The sequence below is a fragment of the Myodes glareolus genome, chromosome 3 (genome assembly GCF_982192425.1).
Source record: "Myodes glareolus chromosome 3, mMyoGla1.1, whole genome shotgun sequence".
Taxonomy (NCBI): domain Eukaryota; kingdom Metazoa; phylum Chordata; class Mammalia; order Rodentia; family Cricetidae; genus Myodes; species Myodes glareolus.
Window position 1 is genome coordinate 101535399 of NC_142028.1, and position 17871 is coordinate 101553269.

General features: G+C 40.1%; 1 protein-coding gene across 2 annotated transcripts; it reads right to left on the reverse strand.

Annotated features, from left to right (window-relative positions):
* Positions 1-6450: 6450 nt before the first annotated feature.
* Dmrta1 (DMRT like family A1) lies at positions 6451-12103 on the reverse strand. 2 transcript variants are annotated; one of them, XM_048453063.3, is made up of 3 exons: positions 11199-12103; positions 7768-7860; positions 6451-7668 (listed from the first exon to the last, which is right to left on the reverse strand). In XM_048453063.3, the coding sequence occupies exons 1-3, from the start codon at positions 11830-11832 to the stop codon at positions 7019-7021; spliced, it is 1377 nt and encodes a 458-aa protein (XP_048309020.2). In that variant the 5' UTR covers positions 11833-12103; the 3' UTR covers positions 6451-7018. The 2 variants fall into 2 exon arrangements, with proteins under 2 accessions (XP_048309020.2, XP_048309019.2); XM_048453062.3 differs by having other exon boundaries at positions 6451-7860; positions 11199-12100.
* Between the last annotated feature and the right edge of the window lie 5768 nt (positions 12104-17871).

Genomic DNA, 17871 nt, shown 5'->3' on the forward strand with positions numbered 1-17871 from the left:
CAAGTTCAGTTCACAGATACTCTGCATCAATAGCAGGTTCTTTACTCCCTCTGTACCTCAATGTCTCCCCTTTAAAACAGGATAAATGCTTTGTATATTCATATATTTCCAAAACAAAGAAAGGTACATGGTAACTATTCAATAATTATAAATTTTGGAATCTAGTAAAAATGAATTTAAACTTCTGCCACTTATAGCTGAACTTATTCATAGTTTCTATCCCTGGTTCTATAAAATGCTAATTTTAAATTGCCATTGAAATTTATCAAACATTCTTACACCTATAGATAACATTTTCTTTAAAAAAATCTTTTTTATTTCACATACCAATCTCAGTTCTCTCTCCCTCCAATCTCAGTTCTCTCTCCCTCCCCTCCTCCTTCTCTTCCTACCTCCTTTCTACCCTACCCTCTGTCCACTTGTCAGAGAGAGTGAGGCCTCCCAGATAACATTTCCTTAATGTGAATCATTTTATTAGAAAATTTAGTGGCATGGTACCTATTTATCCCTGGATTGTACTACTGTTTTTAGATACACAATGGACATTGATTTTGATCTGCATTGAATAACATCTGCCCTGGTTGTAGGGAACAAGGGCTTAAATATATACCGTGCTTAATTCATTTCTATTTCTTTGTTAAGCTTTCTATATAACAGCTGTTATTCATCACTTGCTCCTACCGCCCCCTCTGAGAAAGATGCTTATCTAACATTGTTATCTTAATTCTTAGTGTTGTGCATAAGTTACATTGCAAAAACACTTGATCAAATCCCCATGGTCCCTCTGCCTACCCATTGTGCCCTCTCTTGTGTGGAGTTGTGAATGACAACAGAATAAAGAAAGACTTTGATCTTCGTTCTAAGATGGTGGCAGTCTGGAGCTTTTGACTGCACTTTCAGCTGCGCTATAGGAATGACCTTGAAGCGTTGTTCTAAGATTCATCACTCCAGTGGTAATCCTGAAGGAGAGATTGATAGTGACATATATCTGGAGTGAGTCATAATGGACAACAGTGTGGTTGGCTCATAAGGACCTTGGACAAGAATGAGATTAGATCTAGTAAAAAAAAAAAAAGGTTTGTGGAAAGACTTCTCTACAGATATATATGAGCACAGAAACATATGAGCACAGATATATTGGTGTACTGTCCCGCATAAAGCTTCAGCAAAGAGCAACCTCTGAAAAGTACCATTTTAATAACCATGTACAACACGACCTATTATTTGTGTCAAGAAAAAGTTCGTGGAAGCAGAGATGGAGCTTATGCTCTACAAGTGACATGAACTTCCATTCACGAAGGCCAATTTGGCTGAGTAGACATCAACACTAAACTCCAGACATGGCATCATTTCCCAAGGAAACCAGCCAGCCACCTGGTGGCAGGTTGATTGAATTGGACCATTTTCATCACTGAGGAAACAGCACTTGTTCTCACTGGGGGAGGGGAACCTTTTACTTGTATGGTTTTGCCTTTTACATTTCTTTTCTTTGAAATTTCTGACAAAAACCACTATCACAGTATTATATACAACATCACATGTGACAAAGAAACTCATATTATATCAAATATTGGGTTTATGCCCATGGATCTCACTGAACTGTCCTGTTCTCCTCATGCAGAAACAGCTGGCCTAGTAAAATTGTGAAATGGCCTTTGGAAAGCTCTATTATGGTTCCAGCTGGTGAGAGCATCTTTAGGGCTGGAATAGTAGCTTTCTACGTGTACGATAGGCTCTAAATCCATGTAAATACACAGAGATGTTTTTTCTCAACTCAAGATCCATGCGTCTGAGAATCATGGAAATGACGTTTTTCAAATTGCTCCCCAAAACTTTTCTTTTCTTTGCAACTTTAGGCTTTTAGGTATTAAACCAACTTCTGTTGGTTTTTAGGTATTACTTCCTAAAAGAGAAATTGTGCCTTAAGAAAATACAGTATTTTCCTGGAATTAGAGACTACCATAGACCATTTCAAACAGCAGTGAAACCACAGGAACAAGGTCCTCAAGAGAGTTACTCGCTCTTCCAATATTTTGTTATATAAGTTAGTGGAGAGTGGCAAAAATCTTATGTAGGTGAAACAGGCAGTTGTACAGACTCTTCAGAAATGAGGATTTGGGTCACTTGCTATAGAAAGCAACCACTGTTATGGCACCAGCAGGAAACAAAGAAAGAAATGAAAGAAGTTATAGGTGTAATCTATTACCCCATGAGCAGTTATAGTTCAGTTTATAGCAGACAGCAGTGCTTGTTACTTTCTTACTTTAAAGAAACTGTGTGTGTGCCTGTTAGCGTGTATAGGTGCAAATCCATGTGTGTACGTGTGTGTGTGTGTGTGTGTGTGTGTGTGTGTGTGTGTGTACTGATGTTCTTTGACTTACAATGAAACTATATCACAACAAACCCAACATATGTTGTAAATATCATAAATCTAATATATATCTGACACTTAAAATACTAAACCTAATAGTTTAGCAAAACTGTGCACTGTTGAGTACTGCTTGCTTGGTATAGAGCATTTGAGGCAGACTTGGGAGCCACAACTAGCTGTCATCACCAAGTATCTCAAGAAATTAACATATCACTAGCCTGGGGAAAAGATTAAGAATCAAAACTCCACATCTGCCACTGGATGCCTCCTATGTTGGGCCAGTCCTGAAGCTGGAGCAGTATAAGAACCATTGTAATCAGGAATCATCCTTGTATAGCAATTTCCTCTTGTACAGTACCTATTCTAACAAAAACAGTAATAATATTGGCTAACTGTATCTCCGGGTTCGTTGTATAAGATATTTAAATGCAGATGTGGCTAGATGAAAGAGAAATGAGCACCTCCCGAAGGTGGATAAGGTGTATCCACTTTGGGAGAGAAGAGAATTCTCAGATTTGCCAGTTTCCTCCAACAAGATATTTTGTCATCAAGAGTGTCGTTACCTCAGCTTTGTGTGCAAGATGTTTTGTTTGCAGCCATTAATTGGAATGACTAATTATGAAAACTGTGTTGGCCAGGACTACACTAGACTGGGCGGTGCTAAGTTCAGTTAAATGAGGTACTACATTTCCCAGAACCCCCTTTTCCATTTCATTCAGAGTGAAAACTGACCCAGCCGTCTATAGAATTATGGGCGAGATTTGTCAGGGATAGGAAAAACAAGAGTCATCAAGTTTGGGTATCCACATGTGTTTCTAGATTGCCTTCCTTTTCCCTGACTCCATGTTGCTTTCCTTCGGCTAACTTCACTGACCCAGAGAGCTCACAGCTGCTCAGTCTCTGCTTCCACATAGACTTTTCTACCACACCCACTTGAAAGCCCTGTCAAGGGGAGACATACTAGACTTCCTAAACTTTCTGAAAGTTCCCACTTGTCCATCCACACCATACTCTAGCCAATCAGTGAATCATTCTCAGATTTGCCAGCTTCCTCCAACAAGATGTTTATTTCCAAGATTCTCCTTTGTGCTGGGAGAATGCTCTCTCTTTCTAACCAAATCTTGATCAATTAAAGCTAGTACAAACACAGAGCTGCAGTTGTGTTGGTCACTTCCTTAAGCCCTTAAAAGATTCCTAAGCACACACACACACAATTGCATGTTATGAAAGTGTGGCTCACCATGGCATGTAAACCAAACAGGAAGCCTGGAACTAAGCCTGGATATTCACAGGTAATAAGTGCTCTTTGGTTCTACGTTCACTAAGTGGATTAAATGCAATTACAGTGCTCTGTGTTGAGCGACTGCCACCAGGGGGCAAAGATAATATCTTAATACAAAGCAGTAACAGTGAGAGTTGTTTACTTAATACCAGGATATAAGCATCACTGTTCTCTGCCGTCTATTCAGGCTCCTTCTCATCTCCATGAATCGCGCAGGTTAGATATTATTATCCTTGTTTTACTGAGAAGCAGCAGGCGCCCAGAGTCTAAGTAACTTGCCCATCCCAATACTCATCTCATCAGTAAAGCAAACAATCCTTTTAGGAAGACATATGGCTGCGTACATCATAAACAATCCATCTCCAGTGCTCTCCTATGACCTGAGTCCTTTTATTTCTGGACCATGTGTGTCTCACATTAACTCCACACTGAATCCCTTGTTAACCACACCGTGTCCTGTCTCTTACTTTTTCGCATTCTGTGAGGAGGTTTTCACACAGAAATATTTGTCATGAACAGTGTTTTATTTTATTGACAAATAATGCCTGCCCACTTTCATTATTGTGGTCTTGGAATTGGAACTTGTTCATTCATTTTTTTTAACAAATCGTTCCCATGTTTCTGAATAGCTGGCAAATGATTTCATCCCAATACTGAGGCAGTAAGGTAAAACCCCACCAACTCGGCCTCTGATATTTTCTATGTAGTAATCTCAATGGAAACATTATGCCACATTAGGTAATCACTAACTGTGAAAAAGCTCCTCCTTTTGTCCTTCTGAATTCTTTCCATAGAATCATCAACACCTCTGTCTTCTACACCACATGGAGCAGAGACAGTTCAGTTTGGATCTACAGTGTGCAACCATCATTTTCCTAACCTCTGACTAGTTGATTAGGTGCCACGGTATCTTATAGGCATAAATGTCAGGATTATAAAGAACTCATTGACATACCAACATTGCCAAATGGTGCCAACCTTAGCTGATTGGTTGACTGTTCTTAATACATGTGGGAAAACAGACTATGAGAAACTTGAGGCTGTCTCTAATCTCTTAATCATATATCTCCCTCACACCTAGCTCAGTGCATGATACAAAGTACTTGCTTAATAAAGGAGATGACTCAATTCCTAATCTTATACTTTTATTTAAGTAAATGAAAAAGTACTATTTTGTTTCAAACACCACACAAAGCTGTGAAGGAACATAGCAGACTTGAATCCTTCCTCACACCCTACATTCTGAAGTAGAAAACCCCTCCTAGTGACTCATACTATTGCCTTTGCTATTGGTAGTACCAAAACTGAGCTTCAGTTTATTCATTGTCTAGATAGAAATTGGAAGAATTGCATGTTTTATAAAGTCATTTAGCTCTTAAGAGTCTTTTTAAGGGTATTTACTATATGAAGCATCATGGAAATTAACTTCATGTTTGTATTCTTAAATTAGTATGTACATATTACTATGTTATCTTTATGAAGAATCCAGTTCTTTGCCATTTACTGTAACTTTCTTTACATCATACTCTGTAATTGATCTTTAGGATCTAGTATATCTCAAAAATAGAAGGTAATACATAGATTCATGCAATAAAAACACCTCAAGGGTCACCAAGAATCCTGATGAAAATAATATTTAGGAGACACAGAACCTCAGGAAACTCTACTCAAAATTGTATGTCAGTCAATAGGCCATTTTGTAGAATTATTTGGTTGAAAGATCCACCATGTAAAATCATTCTTCCTTCAAAGTGTGTTGACTGCATAGCAATTAGTTTCCAAGAATTGAGTGATTTAGACTCTGAGTCTGAAAGGTTTCTTGATATTGTTTTGTATCCAAAAAAAAAAATGAGGTTGCATCCCTTTAAATTTTCCAGGACTTTTGCTCACACCCTGTACCATTAAAACTAATGCAAATCATTAGATAAATCTGCATTCTAAATTAGCACCAGAGACTCTCCAGTAGTGCGTTATGATATCTGTAGGTAAAATATACTCTGAAAACTTATCAGCTCCATGGGAAAGACACTGAAACATAAATATAAGTAAAGACATTTCTAGTGATTCTTGCTGCTCAGATTGAGATATCTCCAATTCCCACCACATCTGGGTTTTCACTCCTCCTCACAATAACAATGCAGCCCTTGTCCTTTTAAAAACAATGGCACACAAGGAAAACTTTGCACAGGGGTTTTGTGAGCAGTTTTTCGGGGGCTTCCCAGTGACTGAAAGGAGCAGCTTATTGGCTGGCTTTCCAAAGCTCTAGGTGAAGAGGGAGATGTATGTCTAAAGACTCCGCAAGACCTCTAAATGTTAAAGGCAGTTACTGCCCTTGGGAAATGTTGTCTCTCCTCAATGCATTAAATACACTTTATACAAAATTAGTAGATATTTGTCTGAGCAGATATTTCAATTTTCTTATTAAAAAATAGTAAATAAAATTACCTTTACCTTTGAGAATGGGTAACATGCCATTATCTAAAACAAATCAAAAGGACTATTGTCCCTAGATACAAACATAAGGTACTCAAAAATTAAAAGCATCTTCAACAGAAACCTATTTCACACCATGAAAATTGAGTGCAAAGTGACCCAAAATAGTAAACGTGTTAGCAGCCAGGTTTTTCTAATTTCCTCAGAACTGAGTTGCCGTTTGTGATAGTGGCCAGAAGAGGGCAGGCTCTTGTTTTTTATAACCCAAGAGTACTTTGTGTATTTATAATGTTAACTTTGAAGAGAATTGTTCGAAAACATTTTCCTTTTTACAAACAGTAGCTAGAGAGTGAAAAGTCAGACATTTCAAAAATAATATATTCAAATTTATTGGGTTTCCTTACTCCTGATCATTTATATGCAAATAAAATAGTTTTAAATACTTGGAATAATTTCGGGTCATCTGTGGTGGGATGGGGGAGGAGGAGGAGGAGGAGGAAGACATGGAGAGGGAGAGGGAGTTGTTTTAGAATAATAACCACATAGTTAGAACTAAACTCAGTTTTTAATGACCCCTCTTGGCTCCTTTTTTACCAAATGAATTGCTTTTTACAAATCTTTGCAACTATAAGTCTAACCCTACACTAAAATAAAAGCAGGTATGGCTTTATTAGGAACGATAATTTATGAAGGAAATTCATTAGTTTACAATAAAATTATTTCCTGAAATATGTTTATTCAAGGCACATATAATGTTCAAATGATTCTTTGATTTAATAAATGCTAAAGAAGTCTTCAAGTCTAAAGTCTACACATTGCTTGAAAATAGCATTTAAAGCTGGTAAGCCACACATATACTCATTGAAGAACGTTAATAGTTTGAGGGGGGTGTTACGATTCCAGAAACACCACGGAATGGTAGAGTTGATATGTTACAGATGTTCCTGATTGGGCCTGAAATACAGTCTACCACCAGTTACTAAGTGCTTGCCTTGAAGGTGGGAAGGCTCCCTAATCATCCCTGGAAAGGCATAATCCAAAGCTGGCCGAAAAGGCAACGCTGGAACCAGTCCAGGCGTTAGGTATGGCGACACAAACCCAGACAGCGCTCTTCCTGGAGAATATGCCAGGCGCAGTGGGCTGAAAGCTAGTCTAGGATTGAAACTGTAGAGACTTGAATCTCCTCCATAAGCAGCAGATGCGGCTTCAAGAGGAGAGAGAGCTGATTTATTACTTAGAGTCCCAAAGTCAATGCCAGCGAGAGCAAAATCCGAAGCTCTCTGAAAGGCTGTGTTATCCAAGTCTGCGTGTGCTGGGTCCCTGCAGTCTGGTTTATGTTCTTTCCCATTTAAGATCTGTTCGATAGCTTGGACGACATCTCCCTTGCAGAACTGTAGGATGCCTTCTAGGCGGCTACGCCTGTAACCTGGAAAAATTCTGGTGAGAATTCCGAGAGGGTCGCGTGGTCTTGAGGTCACCTTGGAAAGGCTGGCTCTGGTCGCGATGAGGTCTCTGGCCCATTCGCTTTCATTCCCTGATTCCAGGTCAGAGGAAGAGAAAGACCTGGGACTGTCTTCTCCTCCTGATTGCTCCGTGGGGCAAGGAGACAGGATTATATTGGGTTTGTCTGGGTGTTCTGAAATAGATGACAGGAAGCCCCTTTTCTGCGTGGTATTCTTACCATTAGGAGAAGATCCCAGAGTATGGTGATGGGTGTTGGAGACCAGTTCTTCATGTCTACTCTGGCATGACTCGCAGTTCTTCTCTTTTGGTTCTGCAGAAGAAGAAAAAACAAAAACAAAAATAATGAGACAGATGAAAAATTTGCCGCTCAAAGACGGTGAAGGATGAAATAGTTCACTCACTCTTAATATATATATATATATATATATATATATATATATATATATATATATATATAGCGATTTTACTCACCCACAAACATTATCACGAAAGCCACATTTTAAAGATAAATCAGAACTAACTAACATGTGCTGGAACAGAAGAGAATGCTGCTTCTCAAGCATTTCAAGATTGTTCAAGGTTATTCAATAAGTACCAAAATCCCTTAACATTTAGGGATCAAAAGAGGAGAGTTTGTTGTTACCCAAATGTGTCGATGTGACACCATCTTGGAATTAGAAATTTCCCAAAATGTTCAAGTTTTACTTTTGCTTAAGTGATGCTCTTACCTCCCCCACAAAGACTCTGTATTAAAAAAAAAAAAAACTAAGTTAACCAGGTAGCTTTAGATGAGTCCTAGTACTAAGTTTCAATGAATGATTTTAACATTGACAATTCTAATTCTAATTAAGTAGCCTAAGCAATGTGGGGAACTAAACTGCTGGTGTCAATTCAGACAAGACCAGGTGTCTTCAGGGTGACCTAATAAAATTAGGTAAATTATTTTCAAACTGTAAAATATTTTCAAACTAAAGCAGTGATGTTCCTGGGGCGTCCAGCTCAAATTGCATGTGACTTAAGTACTTCGTTTTATGGGAGAGATAATAATGATACATGGTATTTTTTCATAACTCTTGGTAAATGATTAATTTTCTATTTCAGTCTACACAAACTGTTAAGAACAGATTTTTAAACCAATTGCTCCTAATAGAAAGCCTCAAACTTCATGACCTCAATCTGCATGGACCTTGTAGAAACAATGTATTAGACATTTAGTACTTATTACAACCCCCATTGCATTATTAAGAGCAATTAAAAATCATTTTATTAAAAACTCTGATTTTTTTTCAATGTCAACATTTTGAGTATGACAATGAAACAAGAATATTTCAGTTCTATACTGGCAAGCTAATACCAGGAAAGTAATAACAATCTACACACACACACACACACACACACACACATACATATTCAAAATAATGCTATCTGCCTTTTCCTCTCCTCTTGTCATTTGCACACCCTAACTCTGAAAAGGTAAAACTGTCCAAGACTTTCAGGAGTACTTCTCCCCAACTCTCCGTCTCTATGCCATTTTTAATGATAACATGAGCAATGGCAATCTGTAATATTCTTTGTTGTTTTCCTGCACCTTGTAGAAAGTCCTAAACACTGTCCATAAAATTCTATTGTCCATGTAAAATGTAAATCACGACCAGTTCAGCCCCATAACTGTCAGTATGCTGGCCGTACTCCAAATATTAGACTAAAGGAGAGTTGTGAATTTTGTAAGCTTGTACACTGCTATTTTCAACTTTAGATAATATAAAAACTCTTCAAATGGCATTTGTCACACAGAAATAAATTCCCATTGTTCTCTTATTCATTGAGTATTGACCCTGAAACACCTGAAGTATCAAAATTACATTTCTTCCATGTTTTCTAAAAATAGTTTTTTTTTTTCTTTGAAGTTGAACCTCGGGACAAATACCTGTAAAGAAATACTGGCTGCAAGCTGTGCGTGAGGGATCCCACCTGTGACCCCAGTACTCAGGAGTCCGAGGCAAGAAGATGGCCAAGAGCTTGAGGGCAGCCTGGCCTACTTAGTTCCGAATCATCCTGAGATATAATGTGAAATGCCTGCCTCAAAACAGACACAAAGTGGGGAAAGGCAAGAAATACTGCCTGTATGAGACTATTCGGAAAATAAGGTTCCTTTTAAATGCTTGGTATCACGCCCTTCATCTCTGTCCTCTGTACTCCTGGAGATTTAGTTTATGTGTTGTTGGAGTTGTAGATACCGACAGCCTTCCTTCTTTTGAACATAAGGGTTCTCTTACATGGGGAAAGGCTATTCACCTCTAAATCACTGTAGGTCTTTGTTTTGCGAATGAATAAGTTCAATACAATGTCTTACCATAGTTTGTGCATGTTGTGTAGGAGGGGGTACTCCATTTAGAAAGCCAATGAAAAAGCCTTTGAAATACAGACTTTTTTTTTTGTAGGTGAGTCATTCGTGGCAGAATAATCTAATAAAATCATTAGGCCTGTAAGATGAACTCTTTAATACCAAAGATTTACATAAATCCATACCGCCAGCCAAATCTCATTACCAGCATAGCTGAAGGAAGGCCAGCATTTGCTTCTCTTAGTGTTTCTCCTCCGTCTCCCTCGACTGTCCATGAGAAACACTCAAGGTCTATTGGTCTATTGAAATAAACCACCGCATGTGTCCAAAGCTGACGTAAGTGGACGCTAAGTTTTGACGCAGAGACAATCTTCTTTCGAAAGTACACCCTGTTTTGCTAAGATCTGTAATTTGCACAACCAAAGAAACTTTCTAATTTATAACTTACCACCAAGTTATCTCGTAACTTCGTGTGATACAACTTGTTTGAATCTTTAACAAAATGATTAAAGATTAAGGCGAGATGTTTCCTGCTCATCGGCCTTGTTGGGGGTTGTGAAATTCATGGAAACATAATGACATTAACATTACAAGAAAAGTTAACTCGGGGTCCTTTTATGCACAGACCCAGACCTTAACTTTGCTGTCAGAAAGTACACAGCAATACTACAACCTCAGAGATCTCCCCGGCTGTAAATTGACATTCCTGCCAATGGTTTTGCTATCTGGAAGGCTTAAACTTATTTCCAATGGAAACTAAACTGCAGTCCCTAAAACTTTCCACTCCTTTGGGAATTGTACTTAAAGAATTAAAATGAGGGTTAGCAATTTCAGTTTCTAAGTTCAGCTGGTGGCAAAACTTTGTCCCAAAAGCAAAGAACTTCACAACCACAGTCAACGGTTTACCGTGCAAGAGCAGAAGACTCACAGTGGTTTCTACCAATGGAAAGAGTGTAAGCACACTCGCTAAAGTTTTCTCTCAATACCCGCTTAAGTTCTGCCCATACAAAGTCGAAGCAGACTGCGCCTAAATCCATTCCCAGGGCGAGCCTGCGGCTGTGATCGCCCACATTTCACTCTTTCATTCTCTTTCTCTCTATCAAAGGGGGACAAACAGCTCTTTGGCTTTGTGAAAGCTGGGTACCTATGCCTAGCTGCCCTGTGGATTGTAGATCCGCATCCCTGAACTTCATCGCTTATTTAAAACAACTTTCTGCCCACCTTTAGGGAACTGCTGCTCATTTCAAAGCATCCTTCCAGACCCGTCATTTTCTCCCACGAGAAGCAAACCAAACAGGACTCACCCTGCTTTCCCTCGGCATAGTCTTGCTGGAAAACCTCGAAAGATGGGACCGCCCGGCTGCTGGGATGCCTTGAAGCACCCGCTCCCAACACAGCCGTAGCCTCAGGCCTGCGCGTGGCCTGGGGACTCTCGTTCCTGCCGCCGCCCCCCGACGCCAGAGCCCCGGACCCCGACGGCCCCGGGTACAGGAGCCGGTGCAGACCACGAGCCTCGCTCTCCTCCTGCGCCTGCTGCCTGCGCAGCGCCACCTGCGCGGCCATGACGCGCTGGCGCTCTGCGATCAAAGTGCACTTGGCACACGCGCAGTCCCGCCAGCGGCAGAAGCGCTTGTGGCCCTTGAGCGCCGACACCACGCCATGATTGCGACAGCGGGCGCACTTGGGGGTCCGCGGGTAGCCGCAGCCCACGGTCCCCAGCGCCCTATCCAGCCCCGGGCCCGGAGCGCATCCTCCGCGACCCGCGCTGGTGGCCGATCGCAGGAACAGGCCAGGTGGCCGCAGAAAAGCCGCGGACACCGGGATCCCCGACGGCTCCGGCCGCGCTGGCGATGCGGATGGAGCAGCCCGCATCCCCGGGGCCAGGTGGGGTCTGCAGCTGCTGCTGCGGTCCCTACGGCCTGAAGGAAAATGCTCCATTCTGAGAAGGCTCCCCTGAGGAGTAGCGACCGGCAAGGGCGCTGTCCAGAGCTACCCGTGGGACTGCAGACTGTGAACCCTCCTAGGTCCCGCTGTCCAGCTCCGCACACCAACGAGTTTACTCTTCTAGCCCAGAGCAGTAAACCGCTGCGTCCAGGAGCTCCAGAACCTGACAGCGCAGGCAGCCAGTGAGTGAGCCTTGGAGTCCAGACGCTGGGGTAGTTGTCCCGAGCTCTGCCAGACTCCGGAGCCCAGGAAGGCCAGGCTGGAGAGGCCACCCCGCCCACCCTGTTGGCTGGCCAAGGGAGAAGGCCGGGAGGAGGGCCAAGGGCGGAGAGTGGAGACTTTCTGGGAGGTGGCCTACGGGAGAGATTAGAAACTGTCCCTATGGGGCTGAAGGGCCCATTGTGGAAAAAGAAACCTCTCACCAGCAAGGCCTAACCCCATCAGTTCCTCAAGTAGTGGCTTATAACGTACTCTCCCCCACTATCTTCTCTTTACTGCCCTAATTTAAACAAGATTTGACGGTCTTTCCCAAGCTCCGTGTTTCCACAAAGTGAGTTGGAAGATCTGTGTTTTTTTTTTTTCTTCTCTTCCTTCTTTCTCTTTTCTAGATGAAGTCAAGAGACCAGTGTGGTAAAGAGACAAGAGTAACAAAGAGACACAACACAGCTTGGAAGACTGTGACCGCTGCTCATAGGAAAGTTATTTAAACAACTCCTGAGACGGCTTGCAAAGTGTATAAATAGGAGAACCAATCCCAAGTCCACAGCTTCACATGCTTCCTGTTTATTTACATGTGCGCACGTGGATCGTAGATGGGAATGTGCTTGGATTACTTGCCGTCAAGGTCACTGTGAATCTCTTCTCTGGAACTATTTATGAATAGCAATTATATTAAAGCTCCCTCAACAAATACTTCATATTTTATGAAATACTGGAGAAGGTCATGAAGATGAATCTTTATGCTGTCAAAATGCACTCTTGAACCATACATTTAAAGGTTTTAATTGTTAATAGGAGATCATATTGCTTCTAACCAAAGGTGAGTTTGAAGCAGAAAAATTCATGAGTGCAGTAATTGAAAGGAAGAGTCCGCACTCTGCCAGGTCCTTGTGAAAACATCCAACTGCTTTAACAGGCGCACATATTCTAACCCTAAAAACAGAAAATCGTCATGATATCTTAATTAGTTTATGATATTTCCAGGTTGGACAACCTGGATGAAGCCTGCCTGCCCACCCCAAATCTTCGCTATCACCTCCATCTCCTCCTTTCATACAAACATCTTCTCTCAGAGACATACTACCCTTCCTAAGCATCAGAATGACCTTGGCAACTTAAAAACATATGGTTATCCCAACCCAAGTATTCTGGTTCTTTTGTAGTGAATCTTAGTGATGGGGACCTACAACCAATGCCTAGAACTACCTGAGCCCTCTGGCGTGGGTGATAACCAGATATTTTAAAATCCATAGAAGATCTAGTGATTCTCAGTTGTGGAAGTAATAACGAATATATGAAAGATGGGTTTTTAATGTTACTTGTAACATGTAATATGAATAATAACAGGACATTCCTTTTCTATTCATTTGAAGACTTGGTTACATAAGGAGAAATGTTTAGATTGGCATTTAGATGTCTCATAAGGGGCCTGAAAGAAGCCTCCACATTAAAGTAGCCACTAAAATTCAGTAATATTTTTTCCCTTTGTATTAGATCCTAAAGCTGCCTTACAATTGTTGCAAGTGATAGTAGTTTCCTTTCAAGAAAAAAGAAACTAGTTTTTAAGTAAGTGTGTTGGAATTAAATGTGTGCAGTTTGAAAGCAGAAGTGAAGTGATGGAGATAAACGCACATGGTGTAGAAGACACATATGTTTCTATTTCCGATTTTACACTACCCAACAGACACTGTTGGCCTGTAGGGAACAGCCAAGCTAACTCTGATTGAATATAAGCCTTCTCCCTAAGAGCAGGAGGAGAACCAGACAAGGAAGACCACTCTCGGCACCTAGGTTCAATTCTACTGGAAATGACGGCCAATATAATCAAGCAAGAAAAGTCATTCTGAAGTCACTTAGTTCAGGATGAACATCATAAAATTCACTGCATCTGCAGGTGACATGAAATGTGTGTGTGTGTGTGTGTGTGTGTGTGTGTGCACAAAACTTTTTTGAAAAAAAATCCTAAAACTGAGAAGTGGCTTTTGAAAGTTTGCCAAATATAAGATGAATTCTCGAAATCATTGCACTTCTATATATTAAAATAAAATTAGATGATCATTAAGTTCATGGAAAAAATAAACCTATTCATAGTAACATTCAAATCATATTTGAGCTATTTATAATGAAATTTATGAAAAAAGAAAACTAATAAAGCTTTCCTAACATAAACTAAAGATACTTACTGTGTTCATGAATAAGAAAATAGTTAAGATAGTAAGTTTTTCTAAATAAATCTGTAAATTATTCAGTCTCCAAGATAAAATTCCAGCAGATTTTTTTTCATAGAAACTGTCGACCTTTTCTTATTCATATGAAAGTGCAGAGGAAAAAACTTTATTAGAGCCCATAATATCTTTGGGAAAGACAAACATGCTGAGATATTTCAGTTGTAAAGGACTGCTCTCCCAACAGCCTTTACCAGAACAATTGGACATGCAAAGCATTACCTCTGTCTTACATCTCGCATCACAGATAAAAGGATCTGAGAGTGCATTCTGTGGCATAATGGTCCTAAAAATAATTATTATGTGGGAAATAAGGCAAAATGAATGATATATGGTACCGTTTGACTTATTCAAAATTCTTGAAATCAATGTGAAAGTTGACCAACACGTGTTCCGTAGGATAAACAAAAGCACAAGAAAATGGAGAGAAGAGATTACAGGTGGTCAGAAGGAAAGGGGGAAATAATCAGTGTGGTATCACTTTGTCGCCATGGTTTTCTACCTTGTACATCCATATGCCTAAATTCATCTAATTATATACATTAAATATCAGAAGTTCATTATACATCAGCTTTGCTCAGTGAAAGCTACTGCTCTTAGCAGAAAGCATAGACTAGCAAGGGCAAAGTGAGAAAAACTAGCCCAACTTCAGACCTGAAGCTGGAGCAAGGAAGGAATTCCATAGAGTACTCAAGTATACTGGAAAGCCCGAATCTTCTTCCCCACTCCTTCCCTTTCCCAGGAACCCCCACCTCTCCTCATTTCTCATCTTGCAATAATTCTATGTGTTCGCTCTTTCCCTCGAATTACATATTTTTTTTTCCTTTTTGGTTCAGCAGACAGCAATTGAATACTATCCATTTGATCATGTCTCACTAAGAAGATGTTACAGCTACAATTCAACAGTGGCATTGTTTCATTGAGTAAAGAGGTGATTTTTAATTAAATGGTGTGTAATACAGCTATATCATTCTCAAATGTGTTCTAAATAATCATCTGAAGAGTGAAAGCCGGTGGGCTGTATCAGAAGCGAGGAAAGGCTGCTAATAAATACGTTTCCCATTTGTTCTTCTTTTTCTTTTGTTCTTTTTTTCTGTTGCAATTCTAATTCCCTCGCCACCTTGGACCCCAGAAGTCAACTGGTATTTTGTTGTTGCTGTGCTATGCCAACCACAGACCTGGAGGGATAGGGCGATAGGTCTCCCTGACACTAGCAGGAAATCCGGGATGCAGCCATGTATTCATTCAGCTTTGCTCTCCCTCTCATTGACAGGTGAATTCAAGTCAGTTCCAAGGATGCTTTCAAAACTCTGGTTCATGTCATACGTCAGTCTAGCCTGTGGTTATTTTTCATTACCATCCTTGACCTATAAAGTGTCCCATAACTACCTGTCTGCAGCCCTTTCATAATGTCTCTCGTTACAGCTACCTGAACTTCAACAAGCAGTATCCCAGATCTCACAGAGGAATGCCCTCAACTATGTTTTTTCTCTTCCACGGGTTCTCTCCTTCGCAGATGAGAGTCCAGAACAAAGCAAAACATTCAAGTCTCAATTTCTCTTTCAGCCTTCAGATTTTTCTTGGGGTTTTCATGCTACTTCTTCTGGTGCTTCTAAAATAGATCTGTTTCTATAATCTACAACTCAGATTTCCAAATAGCCCTTTATTTTCTTTATTTGATTATTGTTACACTTCCAGATATTTTTCCAAATAGTGCTTTGTAAAGATTTTAGGGCAAATAAAGATAATCTTGAAAAGGGGAAAATGGGCCTTACAGAGAGTCTCCTCGTGATATAAAATTGAAAGTACAAAGTAGAAATCCACAGGAAACGAGCACAGGCTACCATTTACAGAAGTCCAGGAAAGAAGAAACAGCATGCCATGTTCTCAGATAAACTTCTGATAAAGGACAAATGAACTGTCCTAGACTGAAGGACAGTTATGTAAGAGGACTGGGCGTCTGAGTGGGAAAGTTCTTCATGGCCTAGTTTTACATGCTTTAAGATGTACAATGTACTCCTTTGATTTCGAATACATGAGAGGACACCCTACATGATCCATTTAGTCCAAGACTTTCCAAGCCAGGCTACCTGTGGCCATGCCATGGCTTATCAGATGACCAGAGGCAGATTTTGAAGAGAGTTTATCTTTTCTTTGGTTCACCCGAGGCATTAGTGAACATTATTATTATTGAGAAGCTGCATCATGCAGGATGGCATAAATGCTGACCTGATACTTCATGTTTAATTTTACCATATTTAATTACTCTACTTTGCAATATTGATATTGTTTCATTTCTCCCTGGTTTATGGGAGATTAATAATGTATGTATGCACCAAATTATCCCTTTAGAAATTTTCTTAGATCTAAGTACTAACATAAAAGTTGCAAATACTTTTTAAAACTTTTGGCTTGTGTCACAAACGTCCTTTCCTAAAGTGTCCATGAATTTGACTGCTAACATGTGGTTCATTTGCTCAGCACCCCATATGTGTATTCGTGCTAAGAAGTTGATGCTTCACTCTCCTGAACTAAGAGTAATAAACCTGAAATTCCACGAGAAAGATAATCCTACAAAAGTTTACTTCATAAAAAGTGATCGATTTTCAGATCTCTGCCGGTCTGTAACTGGGGTAATTAAAGCAAACTGTAGCAAAATCTCCAATCATTATGCCATGCCCTGGTGGTTCTGTGAGAAAGCTACACAGACTGGTACTAAATTGCTGAATTAACCGATGCTCGACTAAAGAATCTATTGACTTGCACACTATCAAAAAACTAGGTGCCATTGTACTTACTTATGAACACACATATTTAAACACTATCCTCTTTAATTTTTTTAACTCCAACAAATCTAAGTCTACTGTGAGAATAGTATACATAACTCAGGGCGCTTTCTTTGTTAATTATTTCTTCTATTTCTTAAGACTGTAATATAATTGCATCGTTTTTCCTCCCTCCAAACTCTCCCACATACTTTCTTGCTTTCTTTCATATTTGTGGTCTCTTTTTCATTAATTGTTGTTGTATATAAGTGTATACACACACACTTGGGATTTTTTTTCTAAATAAAACCAGGTCAGCATATATAATGAGACTTGTGTGTATGTTTTCATGGCATATCATTTGTTATTGGATATTTCTGACCCCCTCACCGTTTATTAGTTGCCTGGGACTCCTTGTATAAGGTTGAGGCCCTGTGGGCTTTTGCCCCTCTACTTGGACGTGTCTATTGATGTCCTTGTTCAGCTCGTGTTTAGACAGTTGTGCTGGTGAGACTTTATGCGCTGTAGCTTCTGACATTTCTTGGAGACAAAAATCACTCAGCAAACTCTCTGCTCCTCTGCCTCTTACAATCTCTCTACTCCTCTTTTGGAATAATCCCCAAGCCTTAAGCACGGATACTGTGTGTTGTCGATGTATTTTTTGGGACTGGGCTCCATAATTCTGCATTTTGAACAGTTGTGATGATCTCCATCTGTTGAAAGAGAAGTTTCCTTGACGTGGGGTGAGGGCTACACTTACCTGTGGGTGTAAGGACAAATGGTTGTAATGTAATTTGGTACCAGAAGACTCCATGCAAGCTTAT